The sequence below is a fragment of the Pleurodeles waltl genome, chromosome 7 (genome assembly GCF_031143425.1).
Source record: "Pleurodeles waltl isolate 20211129_DDA chromosome 7, aPleWal1.hap1.20221129, whole genome shotgun sequence".
NCBI lineage: Eukaryota > Metazoa > Chordata > Amphibia > Caudata > Salamandridae > Pleurodeles > Pleurodeles waltl.
In genome coordinates, this window is record NC_090446.1 from 1283144151 (window position 1) to 1283157440 (window position 13290).

Sequence of the window (13290 nt, forward strand, 5' to 3'; positions counted from 1 at the left end):
CCGATTTAGATATTGGTGGACGAGTTACTCAGTCACAACGGTGGCTGATATCCCGTCTGCCGAAATCAAAATCTCAAAGGATATAAATCGGATTTACATTTCAGTGGACAGGATATCCGTCACCATTGTGAAGGAGTACCTCATCTGCCATTATGCAAACCACACCCTTTGTCATCAACATGCTGATTTTAGGTTGCTTTAGAGCATTTTTATTAACTTTAGGCATCCAGAAAAGAGATATAAATAGCAAATTCCTGTAGTAAGGTAGAAAATGGCATAATTGCAATTTACAGGGCATATTTAGTCTTTAAATGATGGATGTATGGACATTTTCCTGGCTTACAGATATTTGGGACCCAACAGCTACAAAACGGCCAATTTGTTTAGGTTTTATTACATGGCAGTCACAAAACTCAGATAGCCAACTACATCTGTAACCATATTGGTTTTCATATTTTATTGGACTCTAGCCAAGGAGCAACAATAATAACGGCCTCCTAACCACTGGGTCCGAAACAAAAAGCAGATATTCACTAACTTCCAGATATAGTTTATCCTTAATATGAAACTAATGACTGCATCAGTAATACACATAATATAGCCATAGTGCAGAAAATGACCACTACATGGACAAATGATACCAGGCGTGGGGAGCATAAAAGGGTCCGCTCCCAGTAGTGCGGAAGCAGCCACTCCCACGCTAGAAGACGCATGAGCAGAATTTGGTAGTAATGATGGAGAGGTAGAGGGGTATTTCTTCTAGCCTAGAAATCCTATGATGATCAGAATATTGTGCAGCTAAAAAAATAAAATTAAAATAAAAAGTAACTACACCTCTCTGGTGGACCTAGATCTCAACCAGTGTTTGCAAACAGGCAGGTCAGGGTCAGGAGATGGGCAGTGTAGGCTCCAGGATTGCCCTTACACAATCGACAGGTCATCACAGTTACAATGCCAGGATAAGCCCATCTTACCAAAAGGGAGCTAGAAAGGGCGCTCATCAGCAAAGCACATGTCCTTTTCTGATAGGGTTGAAGATGTGGAAAAACAATGGCTCATAAGCAGTAGCATATGTACTTAGTGAGGGCGTGGGGGGGATGGGGGAAGGGGGATAACCAAAAATGTATTCAATAAAACTTAAACTGTGGTGTTTTGAGACAAATACTTCTCATCAGAAAAGATCACGATTAGCCTTTGTTAGGAGGAAACTGACCTTACTTATTTAGAAGGAAACTCTTGTAGTTCATGGTGATATTGCTTGCCGTATTTTTGGACACTGGCAAACTGAGGTTTTGGATAAAATGACAGAACTCCTGACCTATTTAAAGCTGATAGTTGAGCAAGAATTCAAAACTGCGAGAGATGTATTGAGCTTTTGGGTCCTTGATAACAGCAGTGCCTGCTATATTTATCAAATGACTTGAACAGAGGGATTTTATCATTTGCGCGAATGAAGCTTTTCTGATATTTACACAATTCCTGCCTAAGCATGAAAGATTTTTCTGTCTGCTGTTGTGATCTCTATGCAATTTGCCCCAGCACTGCTGTGTGTGCATGTAACGTTCGCAAGCACTGCTACTAATGCCCTGGTAGAACCTTAGAATCGCTCATTTTACCCCTTCAACACAGAGCCTCAGTCATGAGGCATAAATAAGACAAGTAAGAAGTATGTTGAAAACGTTATGAAAATAAAAGACGATAGGTTAAGTGACCTTGCAAAACCTGAGTTTTAACAGCCTGAAATACTGACTGCTCCTTATGGGATGGATATTTTATTGAAAAATCCACTGTTGTGGCAACCTTTTCAAGGTTTTCTTGAGTATATTGAGGTTTAACACCTATGGGAAGATTCAGCTTGCCTGGCACACACTAATTCACTGGAATATTTCATAAGTAGTACTTAATCTCTGATAAAACTGTGCTGCAAATCAGCAATCTGAACACCCTTTTAACAAAACAAACAAAAAAAATTCTTACAATTGAAAACTATGCCCCACTCCAAATTCCCTTAAAGAAGATCTGGCATACGTTGCTTGACCACGTCCAATTCGAGAAATGTTTTTATGGCCCACCACTTCCAAGATTTACCAATCACCACTAACGGCAACAAATATGTATGTGCGTCCGGGACTCCAGGGTAGAGCGGTTGGACTTGCTGATCCGACCTCAAAACAGGCCATTAGGAAATTGTTAAGGCTGGGAAAGAAGGGGCATTGCAAGAATGCCGGAGGAGCAGCAACGAGAAAAGACGTAAGAGCAGGATCAATTGAGGAGAAGTAAGGTGCGGACAGCCCCTGGGTGTGCACGTCAGAGTGGATGGTGTAGGGGAAGACGAACAGCTTGTGTGACAGCACAGAACAGGCCAACCAGGATCAACGCAAGCAGAGGGAATAACCAGAGAAAGACAGAACCCATTCTACAGGAACAGAAGCGGGGCATGCTTCTTGCGGGGAGCGCAGCCATGTCAGGCCATGGCGAAACTTTCTGAAGACAGTACAGAAAGGGGCTGCGAGTTAACCCTTGTAGGTTACGCTCTTCCGAATGCTGAAACCCAGGGGTATTCTCAAACTTTGCTCAGTGCACAACTGGCGTAAGAGGAAGGGGGTCGGGGAAACCGTCCAGAAGCAGGATTCTGCGTTTTTTGTGAATATGGGTTTTTAATATTTGGAAACGGTCCTAGTCAGCAGTTCACCGTCGCTCCACTGCTGCATCCCCGTGCTCGTGTAGGACTCTTTGCCTTATGGGAAAAGGGTGAAACGTGAAACGTTCCTACGGATCCTCTAGGGGAGAACGCGACTCTGGCAGGCCTGGAAGAAGAGAAGGGCTAATTACCGGTTGCCTGGGCTACAGCCTTCATGAGGATGGTCTCTCCGATGCCGAGCTCCAGTCCCTCGTAGGCCGGGCCCAGCCTGTTCAGGCACAGGTACACACATGGCAGGAAGTCCTCCGGCGACAGGGCGATCACGGAGCGCAGGAGGTTGCTCAGCGTTTCAATATTCTTATTCCTGAAACAACATTAGTTTCGTCAGTAAATGCAACGATACTCACCGAAGACTCAATGCCAGCAAGACCCATTTCTTCACCAGATGCGCATTTGGCCAGACTCACAATCCCACTACTAGAATTTGAATCCGAGACCAGCACGCTGCACCCAGTTCTCTGAAACTACCATGTTATCCCACTGAGCTACCCCACATCCGAAAGTGCGTTGAACTGAGCAACAGAGGACGAATTGGACGTCATCTGAGGGGAAAAAAAAGAGACGGCCTTATTACTGCAGCTGCAGCACAAGTTACAACAACACACTCACTCAGGAGCCATGTCTTGAAATTAATGTTTTCACCACACCACCATTAGAACCCTTAATGGCCTGTTGACACTGGTTCAGCCAATCAGGCGGCTGGAAAGCTGGAGGAGGGCCAAGAAACTTCCAGGGCAGAAGCGGAGAGGAGTGGCTGAGACTGGGGCAGTTGCCAATATCTTAACTGCACACATGCTTCTAATCGACAAGTTGTTAAAAGCCTTATCCCCAAGTGGCTGAGTCACAATAAAAATGAATCACTCCGAGAGCCCGGAACGCTTCTTCGAAGCCCACCGCCAACGCTGTAGAATAGCAAAGCTGCCTGGCCTCGATGGAGTCTCATCGCTCTTAAGCCTCAATGTAGAACCCACTGCTTTACTCCATGTTTTACTGCTTCGTTTGGGGCCAAAGCCTGATGGTGGATAGTTCACAGCAATTAGCATCTTCGGCAGATGACAGGAACCCTTAATTAGCTCCACCTGTCCATTGGACAGGCTGGCTCAGCCAATCAGAAGGCCTAAAATGTGGCCATCAGGTGTTGCAGTGTGCTGCACCCCATGCTCCGGGGTCAAGTTACCGTGCAGCACAACGACATGGCGCGAACAAGGACTGTGGTGGCTGTTTTTCACGTGCTGCTAGTCTTTTAGCCAGTATCAACCAGGCATTAATTAATGGCACACATCCCTCAAAAGAACCCCTCGTCTTCCAACTGACCATACAACTGCATGCCTGAAAATCAACAGCCATGAATGCCGCCAGTAGGGGGCCCCACACCTCCTCAGAGGCAAGCTACTTTGGACATTGTAATATCTGTGGTCTATTTGTGCACTCTGAAGTGCTTCAGTGCCTCGTTAGGGGTCGTAAGAGCTATATCAAAACTTTTACAATTGGGGTCTTGCAACGTCCAGGGAATCAGTTTGAGTGATGTCTGATCGCTGTAGAAATAACACTTGTGGTTACTACAACACCTATGTTTCTTTCCAGTAGGTAACACTTGTGCCTCGTCACCATTAACATCACAAAGTCTAACTGTTTCAAGGACCGTTTCAATAGTGTGTTTGTTCAAAATCCGAAAAACAAGCTCTTCCCTTCCAAAGGGAATTTCATTTTTGGGTTTCACTAGTAACCTCTACAGAACCAACATGCGACAGGTGGGCATGGAGTGGCATGGCTACTGAGCAACATTTAAAATGAACTTTCCAGCAATTGCTGTGGATGAGGATAACATGACATACTGCCAACAATAGCTCCCACTGGATTCCACGATCTGCGAGTACTTCCATTGCCCTCAAATTGCTGAAATCGAACCTTTAAAAAGATGACCTTGCTGGATGGGGAGTTCATGGGCTTCCACGTGGACATAGGCCCCTGTCCAGTCAGGTTTGAAGATCTAGGTTTCATCATTACATGATCTTACACCTTAAGTATGGGCTGTGTTACCCTCGTTTCTACAGTCTCCAGGTGCTTAACCAAATCTTCCATAACACTTACATTTCAGAGTAACCGTAGCACACACCATAATCTCCTCACACCTGTATTATGGGGGACTCCTCATCCTAGTGATTCCCAAGAAAGTCAAAATGTAAGTACCTACAAGGCAACAACAGACTATTATGGCGTTTCCATCGGAACCCTGACATCGCCACAGACTGTTTCCTCAAATGTATCTCTGTCAAAGAAACTTGCAATAACCACAGAGGCACACAGGACTGCATGCGAGTTTCTGATCACCAAAATGTATACACTATACATCCTGAAACCGTCTGTGTTAAGCCAATAAGAAATGTGTATTCCCGATTTTGGGAGATACAAATAAATTGTGGAACTTTGTCCCTGAAACCCCATACATAAAGCCATCTATCTCAAATGGAGGCTTCAAGGCTCTGAACTTGCTAATCTTAAATCCAACATTCTTCTCTGTCTGGTCTACCTTCTGCGTTCTGGCTAATTTGGATCAGCATTCACACAAGGCATGTAGCTTATGACAGAAATAAAGGACAGATGCCACCTCACGTGGCTCGCTATCATTCCAGCTCAAAGTCCTTTATCTTCATACCATTCAGCTACAGGGAATGATGAGGTTCTCTTAATTCACAGCGGTGTCTAGACAATTTCCTATCTACAGTCATTGTCTTGGTACCACACATTGTTCCTTTCTTCAGGGCCTATCATTACCTGGCAGATTCGTCCTCAATCTTCTCAAACGTCCGAGCAACAGCCAGATATGGAACTCTGTAAGACAGCAAAAAAACACAAGACGTTCTGGTAGAAATTTAGCATGACAGGATGAATATTACCCCCTTTCTGCTGCTTTCCCCAGAAGATTGGGTGAAAGGCTGGCGGCTACGCTTGATGGTTTCTTAATCTTTGCAATAAACATACCAAACAATGAAAATCCCACCAGCTTCAGCAAGCAATAGAAGTCACATCAGCTTCAACTTTTCCCAAGCTAAACCTACATTAACATGAGGGGTGACTAATCATGCTCTGAAGTTTCAAAAGGCCAAAAACTTCCAGAGTCCGGTAGGGTAGCCACAATTAAAATGGCATGTGTGCTGCAAGAGCCACATCAGTAAGGCACTCTTGCTTACAATCACAGGTGGACTTGAAGGGATGTAAACTCATTGCTCATCAGACAATTATTGTTAACAGCCAGTGTAGTGCCATCATGGCTCATGATCATCTCAAGATATCACCATTGTATTCATAATCTTGAATAAGACTAGCCAGTGCTGAGAATAAAGTTAACTCTTCCTCGACCCAAAAATACAATGATTAAAATTTGTTCGGATCCTTTACTGAAAAGGAAAATTAACCAGTTACTTACATCATACTCTCGCTCACTGCAGATTCCTCAGCGCCTGAACTCCCCTAAACACAAGACTGGACCTGGAACATTTCCCGCAGTTACTTCCATGTGCCAACAGGTAGCACAATCAGACGAGAGGCATTGTAACCCCTTGGGAAGGGGTAGCACAGAACCATACATAGGCATGACTCCTGTCCACTGACCTCAGTTTTCTTACCATACTCACCCGTGCCCTCATATTCAGATCAGCTGCACAAGATTGCAAACTTGACAGTGGGTAAACCTAATTTGGGGTATTTTTTAGAACCCAAAATATCTGCTCTGTGTGATAGGGAGGTGATAAGCGCAGTGAGAAAGCTGCAGTGCGACTCAGTATCGTCCAGAAAAAGCAATACTGAAGGTAATTAACGTGTTGTTCTTATCAATACTTCTAACCTCAGATTCCTCAACTAGAACAGGTACCAAAGGAGTAGCCCTCTAAACGTGGTGGACCTAAGGAGTGGACTTTACACAAGAAAGACCTACAGTACAAGCCAGAAAAATGCCCCTCGGCAGACTTGAGATAGTAAGGTCTGTTGAAGATGTGGATGGACGTCTATGTAGCAGCCCAGTGGCTATACAACATTGGAACACACCTTATCAGTGGAACAAGGTTCCTTCTAAAAGCATAAACCATTTTTATGCACAGGGCAATCCAAATGGATCAGTTTCTGAACTTCCCTTCCATTCTCATCATTGGCACTGGCTAAAAAGGACAAAAAGCTGGTCATCCATCTAGTACTCATTAGTCTGGTCTATGTATAAGTTAAAGGCTCTTTTAGGATTTAACTGATGAAGCTTCTCCTCCTCACGAGAAGGCTATGGTGGACAGAAGAAAGTAGGAAGCAATATGGACTGCCTCATCTGGAAGGGTAACACCACTTTTGGCAGAGAGGGAGCCAGAGTCCGTAGCACCAATGTGCCAGGGAAGAAGGTCGTGTAAGGAGGTTGCACTGAAGGCACCTGCAGTTCCCTGACATGGCACACCGAAGTAACGGCAAAAAAGAGAACAGTCCTAAAGGTGAACAGCCTCAAAGGACAGCTGTGTCCATGTTCATAAAGAATACACATTAACAAGATAAGTTAAGGTCCCACTGCAGAATAACAAAGGGTGCAAGAGGAAACATGAACCCTTGATGGAAGCACATTAAAATTGTCTACTTGAATATACGTTGGTCAGGCAAAAATCACAAATAATAAAAACATTAAAAAAAAAAAAAGGGTCGAAAGAATCAACAAATAACTTAATAGTACCCACAGTGGAACCTTGCAACGATAGGGCTGAAAGAAACAGTATATCAAAGCAACTCACCTGAAGTGAGTCACTAGTCAACAAGTTTCACCCAGTGACCAGAGTAACTCCATTTGATCAAGAGGCCTCTAGCTGTCAAGATATTGTATACTACTTCAGCAGGCAGATCAAAACCCATTATGCTCAATCTCCATGTTTGTGGAGTTGGAGGTTGTATAGAGTCAGGGCAAGAACACTGTTCTGGGAAAAAGTATTCCAAAAGAGGTAGGCAAAGCAAAGGGTAAATGCTCAGATTAAGTATGTTGGAGTATCACACTATTGTGGCCCAATCTGGGGCGATCAGGATGACTAGGACCAGGTTCTTCCAGATCTTCAGAATTTGTAGTAAAAGTGGCAGCGGTGGAAAGGCATATAAGAGGCCACAGTTCCACTGTATGCCGAACCCTCTGTGTTGGTTGGTTAGTCAGTTGTGAGAGACTGGCTCAGCGATAGAGAACCTCAGGGATGACAGCAGGAAGATTAATCTCCAGTACGCTTGCTACTGACAGAGGCAACCTCTCTTCAGCAGAGAACAGGAGAGGTATGTAAACACGTGCATCCTGGGCCTTAGACTGTGGTCCGCAACCACCACAATCCCCTTTATAAACCCCTTATGAGGGCAAGAGATAAAGGCAATGCCACGAAGGAACCCACCAGTGTGAAAGTAATGGGAATCCAGACAGCCCCCCCCCCAAAAAAAAAAAAAAAAAAAAATCATCCTGCTACCAGATAACTGCAAATGCCTGGGGGAAAAAAAAGGGGAAATCAGAGTGTTTATTTGCAGTTATCCCACAGGATGAGGAAAAAGATGAAGCTACCTCTGCTGCTGGATAAGGCCGCTGCCACCATATACTCTGGAACCCTGAAAGGGCTGTGCAATAACAATGACAATAAGCAATGCCTCAAGAGTACGCTATGAGATTACAGTACTACTGGGGGAAATGACAAACTGGCAGCAACCAGCCCAACAAATGGACTGTAACGTAGCTCTCGTTGAAGTGCTACTGGCAGAATCTGCCATAATCTAGCAAAATACATATCCACAATGCATGCCTTCAGGTCCAAGCATGATGTCAATCAAAACTAGTGCCCATGGCACAACTCATGCTATCTGTCCTTTTTACACCATCTGTCAATATGTAATTTGCCATATCTTAACCATCATGGATTGCCTGCACTAATGCATTCCTGAATTGTTCCTCAATGGAATGTACATGGTGCCCTACCAGAAACACATTCTGGGACCTCAATGGCAAACTGGCAGAGGCAAAACTCATTTAAGACTCCGTCTGATAGTGGACCTTCATGGTAGTTGACCTGAATCAATAAGCTTTCAGTGTGGGGCAAGTACTGGGTCAGAAAAGGAATTGGTTACTTACCTTGTAAGCATCGGTTTATGGCATGCAGTGCTGTATGTAGGAAGCTGACCTGGTGTGTGGTGGGTACCTAAGCTACTTGCACCTTGGTCCAGGTATCCCCTATTAGTGTAGTGTAGGCAGTGTCTAGAAGCCAGACTCTCCAGATGTAGCTGTGGATGAGCGGCCAAGGCTCATCTATGAGACATGCAAACCTCATGCAATACCACTAGAGTCACACAGCACTTACACACATGAAAGAAAAAACAGTCAGCGTTACAAAAATAGAGTTACTTTATTTTAGTGACAATCACCAAAAAGTACTAGAGAGGCAACCCTGTAATAGGAGGTAAGTAACACTAGATATGTACACTAGTAATCAGAAATTGGCATAAAAAGCAACAGAAAACAGTGCAAAAGAAATAGACAATAGTGACTCTAGGGGGAGCCCAAACCATATACTAAAAACCATGGAATGTGAACGTAGAACCCCGACCTAGGTAAGTGGAATCTGTAGATGAAGGGGGGGGGAGACTAGGAAACTCCAAAAGGTAAGTACAGTAGTGACAGTCTTCCCCCCCCCCCCCCACACCCTCGACTAGAAAGAAAGGAGTAAGTTACTGGATTTTCCCTCAAACCACCCGAAAAGAAGAAAAAGAAGAAAATGCCACACCTAGACAAGACTGCAAGAAACCAGAGGTGGATTCCTAAAGAGGAAGACCTGTGGAAGAAGGGGATAAAGTACAGAAGTGTCCGGTGGGGGCAGGAGCCACTACCCAGCCATCTTTGGTTGCAGGAGTTGGCCGACAATAGGACAGTGACTGTCAGAAATGCAGCCCTGGAGTCGGTGAAGAGTTCCTGGAGGATTCAGTAGACGGCCAATGTCGGATAGAAGACTGCAGTCAGGCAGTGGCGTGGAAAAGCCACCAACAAGCCTTGGCAAAGGCAGAAGTCATGATGAAGCAGAAGTGGAGCTGTCAGGGACCAGCAGGATCCAGGAGGACTCAACCCACAGGGACTGGGGGTTAGAATGGTGAGATGGGAAGAGAAACTCATGGGACTCTCAGCAAGAAAGAGTCCACAGAAGAAAAGCCAGCTCCCACAGGAGAACCACTGGAAGAGGACCCAGGAGTCAGAGGACCCCTTGTATCACAATTGAAGGGTCGCACGCCGCAGGAATAGCTCACAGAGGGCTGTACATTTCAGGCAAGAGTGCTGGGGCTACATGGAGCCTGAAGATCCCTTGGAGATGCCAACAAGCCTTGGTAGCTGTAAGAGACGCTGTGCACAGGGGTACTGTTCTGCTTGGGAAGGCAAAGGCTGCACTCCACCAAAGTTGGACAGCTGGTAAAGAGGACCAAGGGGACCACTCCAGACCACCACCCGTGATGCAGGACTCACGCAGCTCAGGATGAGAGGCGATCCACGCAGCCGGTCGTCGTGGCAGTTGGTGCCTGAGGATGCAGAGAAGTGACTCCTTCACTCCAAGGGCGATTCCTTCTTCCTTCTCGTGCAGGCTGAAGACTTGCCACCCTCGGAGGATGCACAGTGCTTGCAGAAGCTGGAAGGAGCTGTGGAAACAATGTTGCGAGCAGAGTCTTCGTTGTGGATGCAGAGCGGCAGTTCCTGGAGGGTCCAGTCACAGTTCCAGAAGTCGAAGCAGAGTTTGCCGGAGTCCTGCTGGAGTCTTACAAGCCGAATCTAAGGGCCCACCCAAGAGGGAGACCCTAAATAGCCCTGGAAGGGGGATTGGTCAACTAGCCAGGTGACCACCTATCAGGAGGGGGCTCCGACGTCACCAGCCTGACCTTGCCACTCCACTCAGATACTCCCAGAGGCCTCTGCCCACCTTGGATTTAAGATGGCAGAATCAAGGGGCCCTCTAGAGGAGCTCTGGGCACCACCCCTGGGGTGGTGATGGACAGGGGATTGGGCACTCCCCTTTCCATTGTCCAGTTCCATGCCAGAGCAGGGACTGGAGGTCCCTGAACCAGTGTAGACTGGTTTATGCAAGGAGGGCACCAAGTGTGCTCTTCAAAGCATACCAGTGGCTTGGGGAGGCTACCCCTCCCAAGCCATGTAACACCTATTGTAAAAGGGAGAGGGTGTTACCCTCCCCTTCCCAAAGGAAATCCTTTGTTCTGCTGTACTAGGCTTCAGCTGTTCAAGCAACAGGAAGGCAGAACCTTGTCTGAGGGGTGGCAGCAGCTTGGGATGCCCAGAAAACTCCAGAACGCTGGTGGGATCAATGCTGGGTGTTCTCTATGGAGACCCCAGAGTGCATGAAATCATACTTCCAATACTTGCGACAGTATTGGGGTACGATTCTGACATGTTTGATACCAAGCATGCCTAGGTTCAGAGTTACCATTATGTAGCTGGACATAGGTAGTGACCTATGTCCAGTATACACGTAAAATGGCGTCCCCCATACTCACAAAGTTCATCAAAATGGAGCTGGCGTTAGTGAGGGCACCTATGCTCATGCAGGGGTGTACTCCCCCCCCCCCCCCCCCCCCCACACCTTTACCTGCACCCTGTCCTCTGGGCTAGGAGGGTCTACCATAGGGGTGACCTGCAGTGACCTGGTGCAGTGACCTGTAGTAAAAAGGGTGCATGCATCCTTTCATGCAGGCTGCAATGGCAGGCCTGCAGATACACTTTGCATGAGCCCCCTATGTGTGGCCTAATACTTGCTGCAGTCCATGGGATACCCCTGGTGCCCCAATGCCCTGGGTACATTATACTAGTGACTTACAAGGGGGCACCAGTATGCGAAATGTGGGGTGTGTGCGGTCCAAGCAGTCAAATTTAAAAGGGAAAGCTCATAGTCACTGGGGTCCTGATTAGCAGGATCCCAGTGAACAAAGTCAAAACAAACTGACATCAGGCATAAATTGGGGGTAACCATGCTAAAAAGAGGATACTTTCCTACACTGTAGATCAAAGGTCTTCAAACTTGGAGGCGGGCCCCTCTAGGGGAGCCTCAAGTGATCCAGGGGGGTTGAGGGGAGGAGGTGGGGAGAAGAGCACCAGGCTCTGGCCAAAAGAAGGATTATGCAGATAGTGTTACTTTGTTTTAAGCAAAAAAATGTTTACTGCATTTATAAAATAGCAATAGTACTTAACTGTAATGTTTAAATACGTCTAGACTTATTTAAACATTGCCAACTTAATAGAATAGTTATGACAAATCCTGAGGGGGGGGGCAATTTATTCCCCCCACCCCCCCCACTTGGGGGGCGCAGCATTAGTAAGTTTGAAAACCACTGCTGTAGATTCACATCCTGTGCATACTCCTGCCATCTAGGGTTGGGTCCGGAGTTGTGCAAGTTGTTTTTCTTAAAAAAATACTTTTGAGTCATGAGGTCGAGTGGCTGCTCCTCTCCGTGCTAATGCACTTGGGCATAGACTCCACTGTTACATTGTTTTCCAGCAGGCAGGGAGATGGGAGTGTAAAGTTGGTGTAAGTAATACGATTACCATGCTAAATGTATAAATAGAAAGGGTGAAGAAAAACTGAAACAGCCACAGGTGTCCAGGGAGGAGGATGGGCGCATGCAAACCTACAGCACTACATGCCACGAACTGATGCTTACTGGGTAAATAACAAATTCAGTTTGATGGCCTGTGTGGCTGTAGTTACACAAGCGCTGCATACACTGTAAAGCAGTCCCTCCTTAAAAACAGTGGCTAACCTGCGAGTGTTCCAGTGATTTGAAAAAGGGTACCTAGCACTGCCTGTCCTACAACGGCTTGTTGATGTGCCAATACGTCCACACAATTTGTGGTGAAAGTTTGTGCTGTAGACCATATAGCCTTACATATGTCAGCTATGGGAATATTTCCTAAAAATGCCATGGTTGCCCCCTTTTTGCGAGTAGTGTGCGCTGGGAGGAACAGGTAAACCTCTTTTGGCCTTAGCATAGCAAGTTTGAATGTATTTTACTATCCATCTGGGTATGCCCAATATGGAAATGGGGTTGCCTAGGTGTGGTGGTGAAAAGGTGCCAAAAAGTGGTTTAGACCTTCTAGAAGTTTTAGTTCTAGCAATATAGAACAAAAAAATGCTCTTTTAACATCTAATGCATGAAGACCTCTTTCCACAACAGATTCTGGTTGAGGGGGAAAAAAAAACTGGCAATTTGCTGCACTGACTGAGATTAAATTGAAACACAATTTTAGGTAGGAATTTTGGGTTGGTACGAAGAACCACCTTCTCTGTATTTGGAAGGTTTCTTCTAAGGCTAAAGCCTGGAGCTATGATACCTAGGTGAAGTGATTACAAATTGGAATGCCACTTTCCGAGATTGAAGAGGGCATGAGTGTAGAGGTTCAAATGGGGGGGATCCATGAGTCTTTTAAGTACTACATTAAGATTCCAAGAAGGTGCAGGAGGAATCCTGGATACTAATTTAGTTTGTGTGCAACAATGATACCACGTTTTATCAGGGAGAGGGTGCCCCAAATCTTGTACCCACCCCACTCTGGAACT

General features: G+C 45.9%; 1 protein-coding gene across 1 annotated transcript in view; it reads right to left on the reverse strand.

Moving 5' to 3' along the window:
• The window catches only part of LIG1 (DNA ligase 1), a 296484-nt gene that overhangs the window by 149720 nt on the left and 133474 nt on the right, over positions 1–13290 (reverse strand). The window contains exons 10-11 of the mRNA XM_069200497.1: positions 5477–5533; positions 2833–3005 (exon numbers count right to left, since the gene is read on the reverse strand). Coding sequence (XP_069056598.1) covers positions 2833–3005; positions 5477–5533 — 230 coding nt within the window. The remainder of the gene's footprint in view (positions 1–2832; positions 3006–5476; positions 5534–13290) is intronic.